The following is a 14,572-nucleotide window of genomic DNA, read 5'->3' as shown; positions in this document are numbered from 1 at the left end:
ATGGTATTTTGATAGGGATTGCATTGAATGTGCAGATTGCTCTGGGCAGCATAGACATTTTAACAGTTTTTATTAATAGAGACATGAAAAAATGCTCCACATCACTTGCCATCAGGGAAATACAAATCAAAACCACAATGAGGTACCACCTTACACCAGTTAGAATGGACAAAATTAACAGGACAGGGAACAACAAATATTGGCGAGGATGTGGAGAAAGGGGGACCCTCTTACAAATGTTGGTGGGAATGCAAGCTGGTACAGCCACTCTGGAAAACAGTATGGAGTTTCCTCAAGGAGTTAAAAATAGAGCTACCCTATAACCCAACAATTGTGCTACTGAGTATTTACCACAAAGATACAGATATAGTGAAAAGAAGGGGCACATGCACCCCAATGTTCATAGCAGCTGTGTCCGCAATAGCCATACTGTGGAAAGAGCCAAGATGTCCTCCAGCAGATGAATGGATAAAGAAGATGTGGTTCATATATACAATGGAATGCTATTCAGCCATCAGAAAGGATGAATACCCACTTTTTACATAGACATGGATGGAACTGGAGAGCATTATGCTAAGTGAAATAAATTAGAGAAAGCCAATTACATGGTCTTAGTCATATGTGGAGTAAAAGGAACAGCACAGAGGATCATAGGGGAAGGGAGGGAAAACTAAATGGGAGGAAATCAGAGAAAGAGACAAGCCATGAGAAACTCTTGACTCTGGGAAACAAACTGAGGGTTGTGGAAAGGGAGGTGGGTGGGGAAAGAGGTTACTGGGTGATGAATATTAAGGAAGGCACATGATGTGATGAACACTGGGTGTTACATGCAACTAATGAATCATTGAACACTATATCAAAAACTAATGATTGGGGAGGGGGGAGACCTGGGTGGCTCAGTAGGTTAAAGCCTCTGCCTTCAGCTCAGGTCATGATCCCAGAGTCCTGGGACCGAGCCCCACATCAGGCTCTCTGCTCAGCGGAGAGCCTGCTTCCCCCTCTCTCTCTGCCTGCCTCTCTGTCTACTTGTGATCTCTGTCTTTCAAATAAATAAAGAAAATATTAAAAAACTAATGATGGGCTATATGTTGGCTAATTGAATTTAAATAAAATATTATTGATTATAGTCAACATGCTGTACATCTAATTTTTTTTAATATTCAGTCACTTGAAAAGTTGCTGAAGTGCTCCAAGTTCCAACCCCATGCTTATAAAGGGGATGAATTAGAAGAAAATTGTTCTTCAGAATCAACTAGATTTTTCTGGAATTCCAGATTGTGTTTCTGGAAGAAAGATGAGGGGTTTTACATATTAGTACATTTACTTGAACCTATTATATAGGAATCAGAGCAATCTCAATCTCTGAATGGTCCTCCTGAAAAAAGAATGGGCAAAGTCTAGGACTCCACCTGTCCTCACCATCAGAGATGTGGCACAAACAAGGCTGTCTTAACCCATGTAACATTTTTTTTTCTTTTAGAGAGGGAGGGTGAGGAGAGGGACAGAGGGAGAGAAAGAGGGCTCAGTCTCACAACCCTGAGATCATGACCTGAGCTGAAATTAAGAGTCAAATTCTTGACAAACTGAGCCATCCAGATGCCCCGGTCTTACTGCATATAAGGATGGATGATGGAAGAGAGGCACGTGGCCTGAACCTCTGGAGAATGAGCACAAAAGCTCACTGAGAGAATAGCTTGAAAGACAAGTTATCAACTCATAAATATGTTTTACACTGACACTTTACTATCCAAGTCTTACTGGAGACTCTTTCCTAAATATCCATCCTGCAAATTAAAACCCTCTGTAATTTCAGTTTTCCCTATAAGACCTATGTTTTTGGTGCAATAAGACAGAACTTAAGGTATACTTTCTCATGATGCAATTTTCAAACCAGCTTGCATGCAAGGTTGCCACTTTCCAAGTGGCCATTTGCCACTTTCCAATGGTGCACGGGAGAAGAATGAGGCACAAACAAGCCCTCTTCAAAAGAATGGGTGCGGGGGTTGGCAGTTGAGAAGACTGCTGCCCAGAGCTACTCCTCAGTCCCATACTTACTAGATACAAGATAACAACTAAGCAAGATATGTCTGATCAAGCAGTACAGGATTTGTAGTTGAATAAGCATATTTAAAGGAATCATCTAATTAACTACAACTGATCTCTAGAGAAGGGGAGATAACAGAAAAAAGAACAGGGGAGTTCCACCCTGAGCCTGCCAGGCGTTCCCAGCTGCTCAGCTTTGAGGACTAGATTATCCTCTCCCTCGAGGTCTGTTGCTGGTACCTGTTCAACCATGTTTGGTCAGTACATTGTCCTGAGGGACAGTTACACAAGCTGCCATGTGTATCACAGTCAAACCACGAAGCAAGTTCCATCATCTTACATTTTATGTAGTTCTGAATTTCTCCTCTCTTATTCTGTGTTTTTCAAAGCCCAGCAAATGCAAGGTGATTTTGGTTTTGGATCGTTTTTACTCTTATGTTACAGGGCTAAACGCTCCAGGTCTAGAATTCCCTAAACCTGTCCCTACACAGCTATTATTTTTAAAGCATTCAATTTTTAAATGAACAATTGCACTCACCACATTTCTGAACTAAAATTATTTCTGTTTTGTGGTTTTTCACTGAACTTAGAGTAGAAGGATGTTAAAGGAGATTCTTCCTGCCTGAGAATTTCCACTGTGCTCCAAAGATGAGTGCACCATGTGTCAAATAACCACAATTTCTAAAACAATGTTAACACCCTATTTTTTGGAGTTAAATTAACAAAACATGAAAAAATCATCTATTAAATTCTCATTAGCTTATGTTTTAGAAACTTAAGTTTAAGAAACTTTTAATCATTCTTTATCAGTAGTATACTCTTGTTACTTAGACTTACAGAATATGAAAAGTTATCTTGCCTTGCATCATTTACAAATAAAGAAATCTGGAAGAAAGTTTTTCAATGTGATTGTCCAAATTTATACAGCCATAAGTGATATGTAAAATTCCTAGTTCCACATTCTTATCATTACTTAGTAATGCCAGACTTGTAAATTTTAGTCATTGTAATAAGTGTATAGTTTTAATTATGGGTTTAATTTGTTTAATTAGTGGCAATTAGGAGGGTTGAGTGTATTTTTGTGTTTGTTGCCTTTTGCATACCTTCCTATTCAATATTTTTGCTTATATGTTTAATGGGTTGTCTGTCCTTTTTCTTTTCTTCTTTATTTAGAGACTATATATCCTATATTCTATAATTTTTTTCTATTAGCATTTAGTTTACTTTTAAATTCTCTTAGTGGTGTTTGAATGAACATGAATTTTTAATAGTAACATAAATTTATCAATTATTTATTTACAAGTTATTGATTTGTTCTATTGCCTGACTTGGAGGACATGAAAATAATATTTTACTTACTTCTAACCATTTTATTATTTCATCTTTCATATTAGGATTTATAATCCACCTAAATCAATTTTATAATGTCAGAAGGTAAGAGTCAAGTTTTATTTTTTTATGAGTATGTAATATTGACCTAGCAACAGTTATTGAGAAGACTATCTTTTTGCTATAGTTGTTATGAATCAATTTTCTTTACATGTGTGAAAATAGAAATTGTATCAAATCTACAGATAAGTATGTGAAGAAATGACACTCAAAAAATAGTTTTCTAATTCATCATCATATGTCCCACAATTTGTTAGCCCTTTGAAATCATTCAGTAATATTTTATATTTTGCAACATATACTCTTTGTACATTTTGTTAGATTTATTCCTGAATGTTTTTAAATAACTTTTTGAAGCATAAGCATACATATTAAAATATACATATGTGTAATATAAGTTATTATATATAAATATAAATTACTAAAATAACTTTAAAAATTAAACTAAGAAGGCAAAAGACTTATACAGTGAAAGCTATAAAACCTGGCTGAAAGAATTTAAAGAAGACATAAATAATGAAAAGACATCCCATGTTCATGAATTCCAAGACTTAATATTGTTAAAATGTCCATTCTAATCTATGCAAACTACAGATTCAATGCAATTCCTATCAAAATTCCAATAACATTTCTTGCAGAAACATAAAAAGCATCCTAAAATTCATATGGACTTTCAAGGAACTCTAAATAGCCCTAACAGTCCTGAAAAAGGCTGATAAAGTTGGAGACTGCACACTTTCTTATTTAAAAACACATTAAAAAGCTAAAGTAATTAAAGCAGCCAGGTACTGGCATAAAGTTAGACATATAGACAGCTCAGAAATAACCCTCACATATGTGGTCAAATGATCTTTAACAAGCTTATCAAGACCACACAATGGGGAAAGGACAGTCTCTTCAATAAAGTTGGAAGAACTGAAAATCCACATACAAAAGAATGAATATGGATCTTTAAAATATATATAAAATTTAACTCAAAATACATTAAAGAACTAGACATAAGATATGAGAGATGGAGCAGGGGTGAGGGTGAGACCAAGAAGGAAAAGCAGACTCCCTGCTGAGCAGGGAGCCAGACATGAGGCTCTATCCCAGGACCCTGTGATCAGGACCTGAGCCAAAGGCAGACACTTAACTGACTGAGCCACCCACGCACCCCTATAAACCTTAGAAGAAAGCATAGAGGAGAGCTTCATGACACTGGATTTGGTAATGATTTCTTGGATATGACAACAACAAATCACAGAAACAAAAGCAAAAAGAGAAAAACAGGACTACATCAAATTTTAAAACTTCAGTGCATTAAAGGAAAAGCTATGATGTGATGAGTACTGGGCTTTATACAAAACTCATGAATTATTGAAGACTACATCTGAAACTAATGATGTACTATAAGTTGGCTAGTTGAATTTAAGTTTAAAAAAAAATAATAATCTGACTTTAAAAACAACAACAACAACAAATAAGCAAAAAAGAAAACCAATAGAATGAAAAAGGAGGGGTCTCTCGGTCCCTCTGCTGTGAGAAGGATGCTCTGCAGAGTCGGCGCCGGCAAGCTCCCCCTCCCGCGTCACTGCGACCGCCGCGGAGAAGATGGCCTCTGGAGTGCAAGTTGCAGATGAAGTATGTCGCATTTTTTATGACATGAAAGTTCGGAAGTGCTCCACACCAGAAGAAATCAAGAAAAGAAAGAAGGCTGTCATTTTTTGTCTCAGTGCAGACAAAAAGTGCATCATTGTAGAAGAAGGGAAAGAGATCTTGGTTGGAGATGTTGGTGTAACCATAACCGATCCTTTCAAGCATTTTGTGGGAATGCTTCCTGAAAAAGATTGTTGCTATGCTTTGTATGATGCAAGCTTTGAAACCAAGGAATCTAGAAAAGAGGAATTGATGTTTTTCCTGTGGGCACCAGAATTAGCTCCTCTGAAAAGTAAAATGATCTATGCAAGCTCCAAGGATGCCATCAAAAAGAAATTTCAAGGCATAAAACACGAATGTCAAGCAAACGGACCAGAAGACCTCAATCGGGCTTGTATTGCTGAAAAGCTAGGTGGATCCTTAATTGTAGCTTTTGAAGGATGCCCTGTGTAGACCATCATTCAGTGCCATAGATCGAAAGCTTCCATGTTACCCTCTTGCTATATAAGTAAAGCAAATATGTTTAGGCCAGGGTCTCACAGAGGGGGAGCTGTCTTGTCATCTGTTAAAGTGAACTAAATATTCTATAAATGTGCAGATGGCCCTACATACATCTAAAATCTAAAGTTTTATTGGTGTGAATTTAAATTCTTATTGGCCAAATGCCTGTTTTGATGAGTTGGCTTGTAAAGGTTTTTGTTAAACTCACGATTTTTAATAATGCAGTTACCAAACAGTACAAGGGCCATATAAAGAGAATTATTGCATCTTTGTAACCTCAGCAGGTAACTTGGTTTCTTTTGCTTAGAGAATTGGTTATAATCTGGTTATAATTTTGGCCCCAATTCTTCATTTTCTCTTGAGCTGAACTGCATAATGGAAAATAGATCTCCTTAACACATGTAACAGCACTAATACACTAACTACAGTAAGACTAAGTCAGGCAGTCTTTTAATTCTAGCAGATGTGTGATGGAGACTGCCTCAGAATCGTGCACACTTCTAACCAGCGCTGAAAGCACTATTTTGAGCATGCAGTTGGAATACGGGGAGCAGCTCCCTGCACCCGCAGTGAGCTCTCCGCGGGCTAGTTGGGAGACTGTTCGGAGAGTGACCTTGCATCTTGGAAATAAAATCACCGGAGTATCCTAGGGAGAATGTACAGTACCTTGCAACAGCTAATTATAGTGCAGATTAGGGCTCCATTGTAATTACAGCACTTTATTAATGGAGAGGATAAAATGGTGTATTGACAAGCTGGGACACCTGGCACAACTTTAGCTGTGTCTCCTTCAGAATTTTGTTGCTTCTGGTACAGTACGGTGTGGAAGAACACTAAGTGTACGTGTATGCTGGGGCCTGGGAGAACTTCCTGATCTCCTAGAGCAGCTTGTTGATTGTCTGTGGGATGGGGAGCAGGGCTGATGGATGACACCCATGGGAAGCCACCGCCTCATGACGCTTGGAAGTGATTGTCTTTAACATCACAGGCATAACACTTTGAAAAATATAGAGATGCACACAGTTGAACTTAGAAGTAGCAGTATTGGCTTTATGTAATAAAGGAAGCATTTTTAACTTAAAAAAAAAAAAGAATGAAAAAGCAATGCAGAGAATGGGAGAAAATATTTCAAAATCATATATCTAATAGAGGACAAATATCTAGAATATATAAAGAGCTCTACAATTCACAACAAGAAAGAAATAACTCAGTTTTTAAAATGGTTGCTTAATAGCACTAATCTTTAGAGAAATGCAAATCAAAAATATAATGAGACACTATCTCATACATATTGGGATGGCTACTATAAAAAAATAGAAAATAACTAATATTGGTGGAAATATGGAGAAACTGAAACTCATATAATGTGAATGGAAATTAAATAAATAAATAAATAAATAACAGGGGCATCTGGGTAACTCAGTTGGTTAAGCATCCAACTCTTGATTTCAGCTCACATCATGATCCCAGGGTCATGAGATCAAGCCTCAGGTCAGGCTCCATTCAGAGGTTGAAGTCTGCTTAAGATTCTCTCTCTCTCTCTCTCTGCCCTTCTCAGTACCAGACACATGTTCTCTCTCTCTGAAAAAAAAAAAAAATGCAGTTGCTATGGAAAACTGAAAGGTGGTTCCTCAAAGAATTAGAAATAGAGCTAACCATATGTTTCAGAAATTTTACTAATGAGTATGCATCTAAAAGAACTGAAACAAAATCTTGAAGAGATATTTGCACACCCACATTTATTGCAACATTATTCACAACAATCAAGAAGTAGAAGCAACCCATATATCTATATGGACAGAAGAATGGATAAAGAAAATGTTGTATATATACAATGGAATGTTACTCAGTCTTAAAAGGGAAATCTGTCACATGCTAAAACAAGAACTAACCATGAAAACATTAAGTAAAATAATAAATTATGAAAGACAAATATTTTATGATTTCACCTATATGAGGTATCTAAGTTAATCAAACTCATAGACACAGAAAGTACAAATGGTGTCACCAAGGACTCAAGTGAGAAGAGAATGGAATGTAGAAATGCTCTCTCTCTCTCTCTCCACACACACACACACACACACACACACACACACACTCTGAAAGTTGTTTTCCTGGTCTTACCTCCTATTGTATATGAGACTCAGTGACCCCAGCTAAATAATGAATTCCTGTTGCTGAGTACCTTAAAATGTTCTGCTTGGAATTCTCCATGTGTAAAGCAGATTAATATAAAAACATTCTAGACGTGTAATTCTGGGTAACATTTGAAACCATTAAGCATATATACATACATAAATTTTTAATTTAGTAATACTAACACACAAATTAATTTGATTTGTGTCTGTCTTTTAGAATAAGTATTCCAAAGGGTGCAATTCCAATTATACTGGAAAGTAAGGAAATATAGATAGCTTCTTCATACCCAGTGCTTAAAAGAAAAAGTCCCTAGAACAATTTGCAAGGCTGACATAGAAACAAAATGCACAAAAGCTGCACACAACTCATCATGTGACATAAGAAAGAGCTTTTTCTTAACATCTGGCCTATTTCTGAGAAACTAAGAGCTTGTTCCTGCTTTCATTTTCAGTTGACATGTGTTCAATAAAAACAGTTTCAAGTTGTCCTTAACTGAGACAAGAAATCCCTTAATTGAGAAGCAGAGACTTTTATTTGCTGAAAGGACTAATCAGACTGTCAAAATTGGTAGGGATAAAAGATATATACTATACCAGAGTGTCCCAGGCCACTTTTGCAAATACAGAGTCATGGATGAACTTAATTTGACCTCTCTCTTTTAATACACTGACTTATCATTTAAGGAAATCTCAATTGTCTTGTTGCCCACTGAACTCTTATTTAAAAAACATCTTTAAATGCCAGTTAGTTAACATACAGTGTTTCTGGTATACAAATAAAAACTTTAAAAAACATTCCAGATAAATAAATACAGAATTTTTTGCTAGCAGGCTCATCTCACAAGAAATAGTGAAATTCTTCAGACTGAAAGTGAGCCCAGGTAATATGAATGCACATAAAAAGAAAAGAACACTAGTGAATTATATAATTGTAAGACAGTATAAATAGTTTTCTTAACTGATTTTTTTAAAATAAATAAGTAAATAAAATCTTTAAACTGTATTTACTATAGAATGCAAATGATAATACCTACTCATAAGCATGTGCTAAAGAATAACTTAAATTTAATTAGTAACACCTATAACAAATTAGCACAATGTCTACCATATAGTAGGCACAAATGCATTTTATTTATTATAACATTATTTCAGGCTTCAATGCCTCAATAAAACTTCTATACTATGAGATAAAAATGTGGTAAAATAATTATATAAATATATGTTCTTTTTCAGCAATAATAAAAAATTGTCTATTGAAATAGCATGATATTATCTACCTCTCAGTGTAGCTTAGATTTTAAGAAGCTGTGATTCCACTTGTTTGGGAGGATGTGAAAAGTACATACTTTATATACATATTTGGCGAGTAGGAAAGTAAGAACATTTCCAGAAGCAAATTTTATAGTATGTCTCCAAAGTCTCTGAAAATAGCATAACCTTTCAGCAGTGTGTTCACTTTCACAATTGGATCCATTCAATCACAAATACTTACTGAAGGCCTATTACATGCCAGGCTTTTTATTTTTTTATTTTTTTGTTTTTTGAGGGATTCAGAAGTCGAAACAAACAAAAATCGCTACCTTCGTGGAGGTTAACATTCTAGCAGGCAATGAAAATATCAACTATCACAGAATATCAGATGACAATTTATATGAAGAAAAGTGAAGTAGGAATAGGGGAAAGTGCTGGCAATTTGAAGTAGACCAATTTTAAATAGGGTGTCAGGAGCACCACCAGTGAAGCGACCTTTCAGCAAAGAGCTAAAGCTGTAAAGGGAGTAGATCACTTGGATATATGCGGAAACAGTGTAAGTTGCAGGGGAAATAGCAAGTACAAAGGCCCTAGGGAAGGATCATGCTCAGCATGTTTGCGAGAGGCCAGAAGAGGGAAGTTATAGGGGAGAAACCCCAAGCCCATAACCCCTGTAGTCTCTTGTGAGGACATGGTTTTTAGAGATACTAAAGCAAGATGTTCTCAGCCTGAGGTGAGTTCAGGCTTTCTCTGAATTGCCCACTACAGCCAGAGCTGGCATCAGAGGTGAGATGGAGAAGATTCAAGTCCGTGTACCAGAAGCATCTGCAATGGTTCACTCCTTGCACCCCTCTGATCGCTGTGCCTTATGTTAAATGAAATCCATCATCTTATCTTCAAGTTGGTGACCAGCTACAATTCTATAAAGGACTTACTACACATGACTGTGTACATGCCACAGACTTTAACTCTTGCAACTTGTCATAGACCATAATTGATGTCCACCATGTCCCTCCTCCATCACTCGTTTTGTATTTTCCATGTTATAGCCAAAACCAGGCACCCTGCTTTAGCTACTTAACAAAGTTGAGCTGTGTGTCTAAAACACTCATTCTACAAAACAAGACTAACCCAAAGAGAAAATATAACTGGAAACATACTTAAGGATTTAAGAACTTCAGGTACTTAAGGCCAGCTTATACTCCGATGAAAAAGGTAATAAGCTCCCGTGGGACAACACATTCTACTTATATATTATATGTTATATATAATATATTATATGTTATATATTAACATAAAGATTGCATGCAGTCTTTTTTTTTTTTAAGATTTTATTTATTTATTTGACAGACAGAGATCACAAGTAGGCAGAGAGGCAGGCAGAGAGAGAGAGAAAGGGAAGCAGGCTCCCTGCTGAGCAGAGAGCCCAATGTGGGGCTCGATCCCAGGACTCTGAGATCATGACCTGAGCCGAAGGCAGCGGCTTAACCCACTGAGCCACCCAGGCGCCCCTGCATGCAGTCTTTTGTCTTTACTTTTTATATGGCTGCATTGTTATATGACATACTCATACTAATGCCCACAAATACTGTCCAATAGCAAGTTACAATCACCCAGAATATATTTCGCTGTGTTACATAAAGTCACAGATAAGTTATTGCAGTTAGGAAAAAACCCACAAATTTCTCATAGTTTTATGTAATAACTTAAACGCACAGTATTTCCAGTTGATCAGTATTTGTTAAAATCACAGAAAATCTACAATAACGGAGTAGCATTTGGACTCTACATAACACTTGACTTTAAATATGTTTTTCTTTTATTCTGACTAATTATCATAATCTATTTGGGATGCGGATATTGAATATGTTGTGCTTTTTAAAATTTTAGCATTTTTTCCAAGTAGTCGTGCAAAAGTGGATTAAGTCCAGCAACTAGCTGGAAGATTTCCATGACATTTGAAGAATGTCACTCTTCATCATGATGTCCAGTATTGGACAATACTGGACACTGTCCAGTATTGGACAATGAATTGTTGCAATATAATTGCAACAATTCATTCAAAATAATAGGGAAGTTTCTTCAAGACATTAGTAAATACTTTCATATTTGATTTACACTGAATTCAAGAAATGCAAAGCTTTTTATGTTCTATGGAGTCTTCATCAGATTTTGAGGCTTCTTTTTTTTCTCAGTTTGGAAACTACATGTCATAATTATTGTCTGTCCTGGTGAAAATTATTCACTAACTAAACAACATAAACAAACTTTTAGTTCTGGAATAGGCTAGCTATGATCTCATAACAGCTTGAATAATTTTTAAAATTTGAATATTGTTTATTAGCTCAGGGACAAATATAGGCCTAAGTAGTCCCAACAGAATAATTCCAATCCCTCACCTAAAAAGCTCAAAAAATGGCACCCAAAGATGCCACAGTCTTGATTCAAATTTCCATCATTTCATAATAAAGGAGGTAGATATATGGATAGGAGGCATCAACTACTCATTTCTTATAACTACATAACTATTTAATATTTGCAATAACCAGTCCAAAATGTCTGTTCAGACATTCAGTGGTTCCTTCCAAGAGGGGTGGGAGGCAGAATTCCAGCTTTTTACAACAGCAACTACCAAAAAAGTACATGACCGAAGGAAATAATAAGCTTCTGTAAGAGCATTATTTTTTTAGGAAATACACATTGGACAATTTGGGAGCAAAGAGGTATTGATTGTGTCTATAACTCTCAAATAGTTCAGAGAGAGGAGGAAAGTAGATGTGGTAAAATAAGTTTTGACAAATTGGGTAAATTTCTTCTTTCTTTTACCAAGTTTGCAGAGAATTTCATCAGTAATTCAATCTCTTTACTTGTGTACTTTGGTGCATTCAGAATAGCTATTTCTTCTTGAGACAGTTTAAGTAGTTTGTGTGGTTCCAGGTACTGGTCCATTGTTCTTTTCTTTTCTTTAAAGATTATTGATTTATTTAAGAGAGAGCATGAGTGAGCAGGGACAGAAGCAGAGGGAGAGGGACAAGCAAAAGCAGAACCCAACGCAGGACTCAATATCACAACCCTGAGATCATGATCTGAGCAAAACTCAAGAGTCAGGTGCTTAACCGTCTGAGGCACCCAGGTGCCCTGGTACTAGTCCAATTTTGAAACAATTTGTTGGTGTACAGTTGTTCACAGTATTGTCTTACAATTCTTTTTATCTCTGAAAGTCAATATTAATATTCCCCTTTTCATTCCTGATTTTAGTAATTTGAGTCTTCCATCGTTTTTTCTTGGCCTGTTTGACTTCAAATTTGTGAATTTTGTTGATCTTTTCAAAGATAGGGGGCGCCTGAGTGGCTCAGTTGGTTAAACAATTGCCTTCCGCTCAGGTCTTGATCCCAGTGTACTGGGATCAAGCCCTGCATAGGCTTTCTGCTCAGCAGGGAGCCTGCTTCTCCCTCGCCCTCTGCCACTCCCCCTGCTTGTGTGCTCTGGCTCTCTCTCTCTCTGTCAAATAAATAAACAAAATCTTTAAAAAAAAAAAAAAAGTCTTTTGGTTTCATTAATTTTCTCTTATTTCATTACATTCATTTACAAAAACCTTTATTATTTTCTACATTCCATTACTTTGGATTTTAGTTTGCTCTTCTTTTACCAGTTACTTAAGGTGAAAAGATACTGATTTGAGACTTACTATTTTCTTTGGCTGCTCCAGCGCTAACCACATATAAACAAAGATATAAATAGTTAGAGATATAAATCTTCTCTAAGCCTGAAATTTATGCTAACTTAGCTCCAGCAAGATATAGAATTGTTACTCCTACACTCCTACTCCCCCCTCCCCTTTTAGTGCTACTAATCTTATGTATAATAAATATTACATCTACATATATTACAAGTCCAACTATACATTGTTATATTCATTTATACAATTGTGTGTCTTTTAAAGTAGCTGAAATAGGAAGAATAAATATATAGGACTTGTTATATTAACTTTCTTACTTATAATTTCTGGTTCTCTTTATTTATTCCCATGGATTCAAGTCAATATCTGGTGTTACATCTTTATTCCAATAAGCTTTGCACTCATGTAGCTCCTTTGTTCTGCTGTTAACATATTACATTTATATATGTTATAGGCCCTCTGATACAATTATATGCATATTGTTTTATATAATTTCTTTTTAAGTCAGTTAAGAAAAGAGAAATAATAAGCAGTTATTTTGTCTTTTATAATTACATATTCCCTCATTGATGGTGTTAGTTTTTCCACTTGGGTCACTTGCTCCCTGCCTGAAAATCTCCTGTTAGTATTTCTTATAAATGTCAATCTGCAGCAATAAATTTTTTTTTAAGTCCTCAGGCTTGAACTTCCCCCACACTCCATTTTAAATAAAGTCAGTCCCACTGGGGAGAACTTCATGGTGCTCTGTGTTTATGGACTGCCTCTGTGTTTGGATAAAAATCTCCGTGCCCTTCCACTGGGCAGGTACAGTAGCCTCTGGTGTTTTTCACTTGCCTTTCCTAAACATGGAAACTCCACCCTACAAATGAACCAGAGTGAGGGTGGTCAGGCCAGATGTTCTCAGCCTGCTAAATCCAGCTAAAACCTCCACTCTAAAAGCAGGGCTGGGTAGAGACTGGTAGACCCCCAGTCCCTGGTCACACTAACCAGGAATTTAGTCTCTGCAATTCAGTGTTGGAGGGGATGAGAAATACCAGTGACCTGCATTTACCAATGAGATACCTTATCTCTGCTTGGAAAATGAGGGAAAAGCAAGCCATATCTTTTTTGCCATACGGGCCATGAATGGAGCTTTTGTTAAACTGAACTGGGAATGGGGAGGGAGTGCATCTTTGCTCAAGTACCATCGACTCTCAGCTTTTCTCTCCAGAGTTGTAGGAAATCTTCCTGAATAAATGTTCCATTGTTTGATGTATGACTTTAGGACTGCTTGCAGCTATTTTATTTTTATTTTTATTTTTTTTTTAGAGAGAGAGCATGTGTGCACACACACATACACAAGTGGGGGAAGGGACAGAGGGAGAATCTCAGGCAGGCTCCATGCTCAGCACAGAGCCCAGTGCAAGGCTCCATCTCAGGACCACAAGATCATGACTTGAGCCAAAACCAAGAGTTGGACATTTAACTGACCGAACCTGCAGGTGTCCCACAGTTATTTTCAATAGTTCAAATTATTTGGCTGAAGAATGATGCTTCTGAAAAAGAAATCAGTTAAAAGATTTTAAAATAGCTTTAATAATGATGAAGATAAATATTAAAAAAGGATGGGAAGAGTTTGAATAAAATTATTTTATAAAATATGAGTAAGAAACAATATATCTGTATTACAAATCCATGTAATATGGAATTTAAGAACTATATAATGAAATTAACAAATAAATGTTTTATATAGGTATTCTACTATTTTTTCTATACTTCAAAAAGTTTATATATTCGAATTGGCAAAAGTGTGGGGTTTCTCTCATAGGTGGGTCATTTTGTATTTTGTCACATAATAGCCCATTGAACTTCTGTTCCATGCCAAGCCCTACTGTAGGTGCTGTGAATATGTGAGTTAACTGCTTTTATGAACCGGAATTTCAGGTAGTCATAA

The 14,572-nt window shown here is 36.3% G+C and overlaps 1 protein-coding gene across 1 annotated transcript; it reads left to right on the top strand.

Moving 5' to 3' along the window:
- Positions 1 to 4,943: 4,943 nt before the first annotated feature.
- LOC101673666 (destrin-like) lies at positions 4,944 to 6,647 on the top strand. Its single transcript, XM_045064817.1, has one exon. The coding sequence runs from the start codon at positions 5,026 to 5,028 to the stop codon at positions 5,521 to 5,523; it is 498 nt and encodes a 165-aa protein (XP_044920752.1). The 5' UTR covers positions 4,944 to 5,025; the 3' UTR covers positions 5,524 to 6,647.
- Positions 6,648 to 14,572: the final 7,925 nt, after the last annotated feature.

This window comes from Mustela putorius, unplaced genomic scaffold, assembly GCF_011764305.1.
Source record: "Mustela putorius furo isolate JIRA1106 unplaced genomic scaffold, ASM1176430v1.1 tig00003853_pilon_pilon_pilon, whole genome shotgun sequence".
NCBI lineage: Eukaryota > Metazoa > Chordata > Mammalia > Carnivora > Mustelidae > Mustela > Mustela putorius.
This window is presented reverse-complemented; position numbering and strand designations above follow the sequence as displayed.

Coding starts and splice junctions, on each gene's coding strand:
- LOC101673666 (XM_045064817.1), top strand. CDS start 5,026: ATGGCCTCTGGAGTGCAAGTTGCAGATGAAGTATGTCGCATTTTTTAT.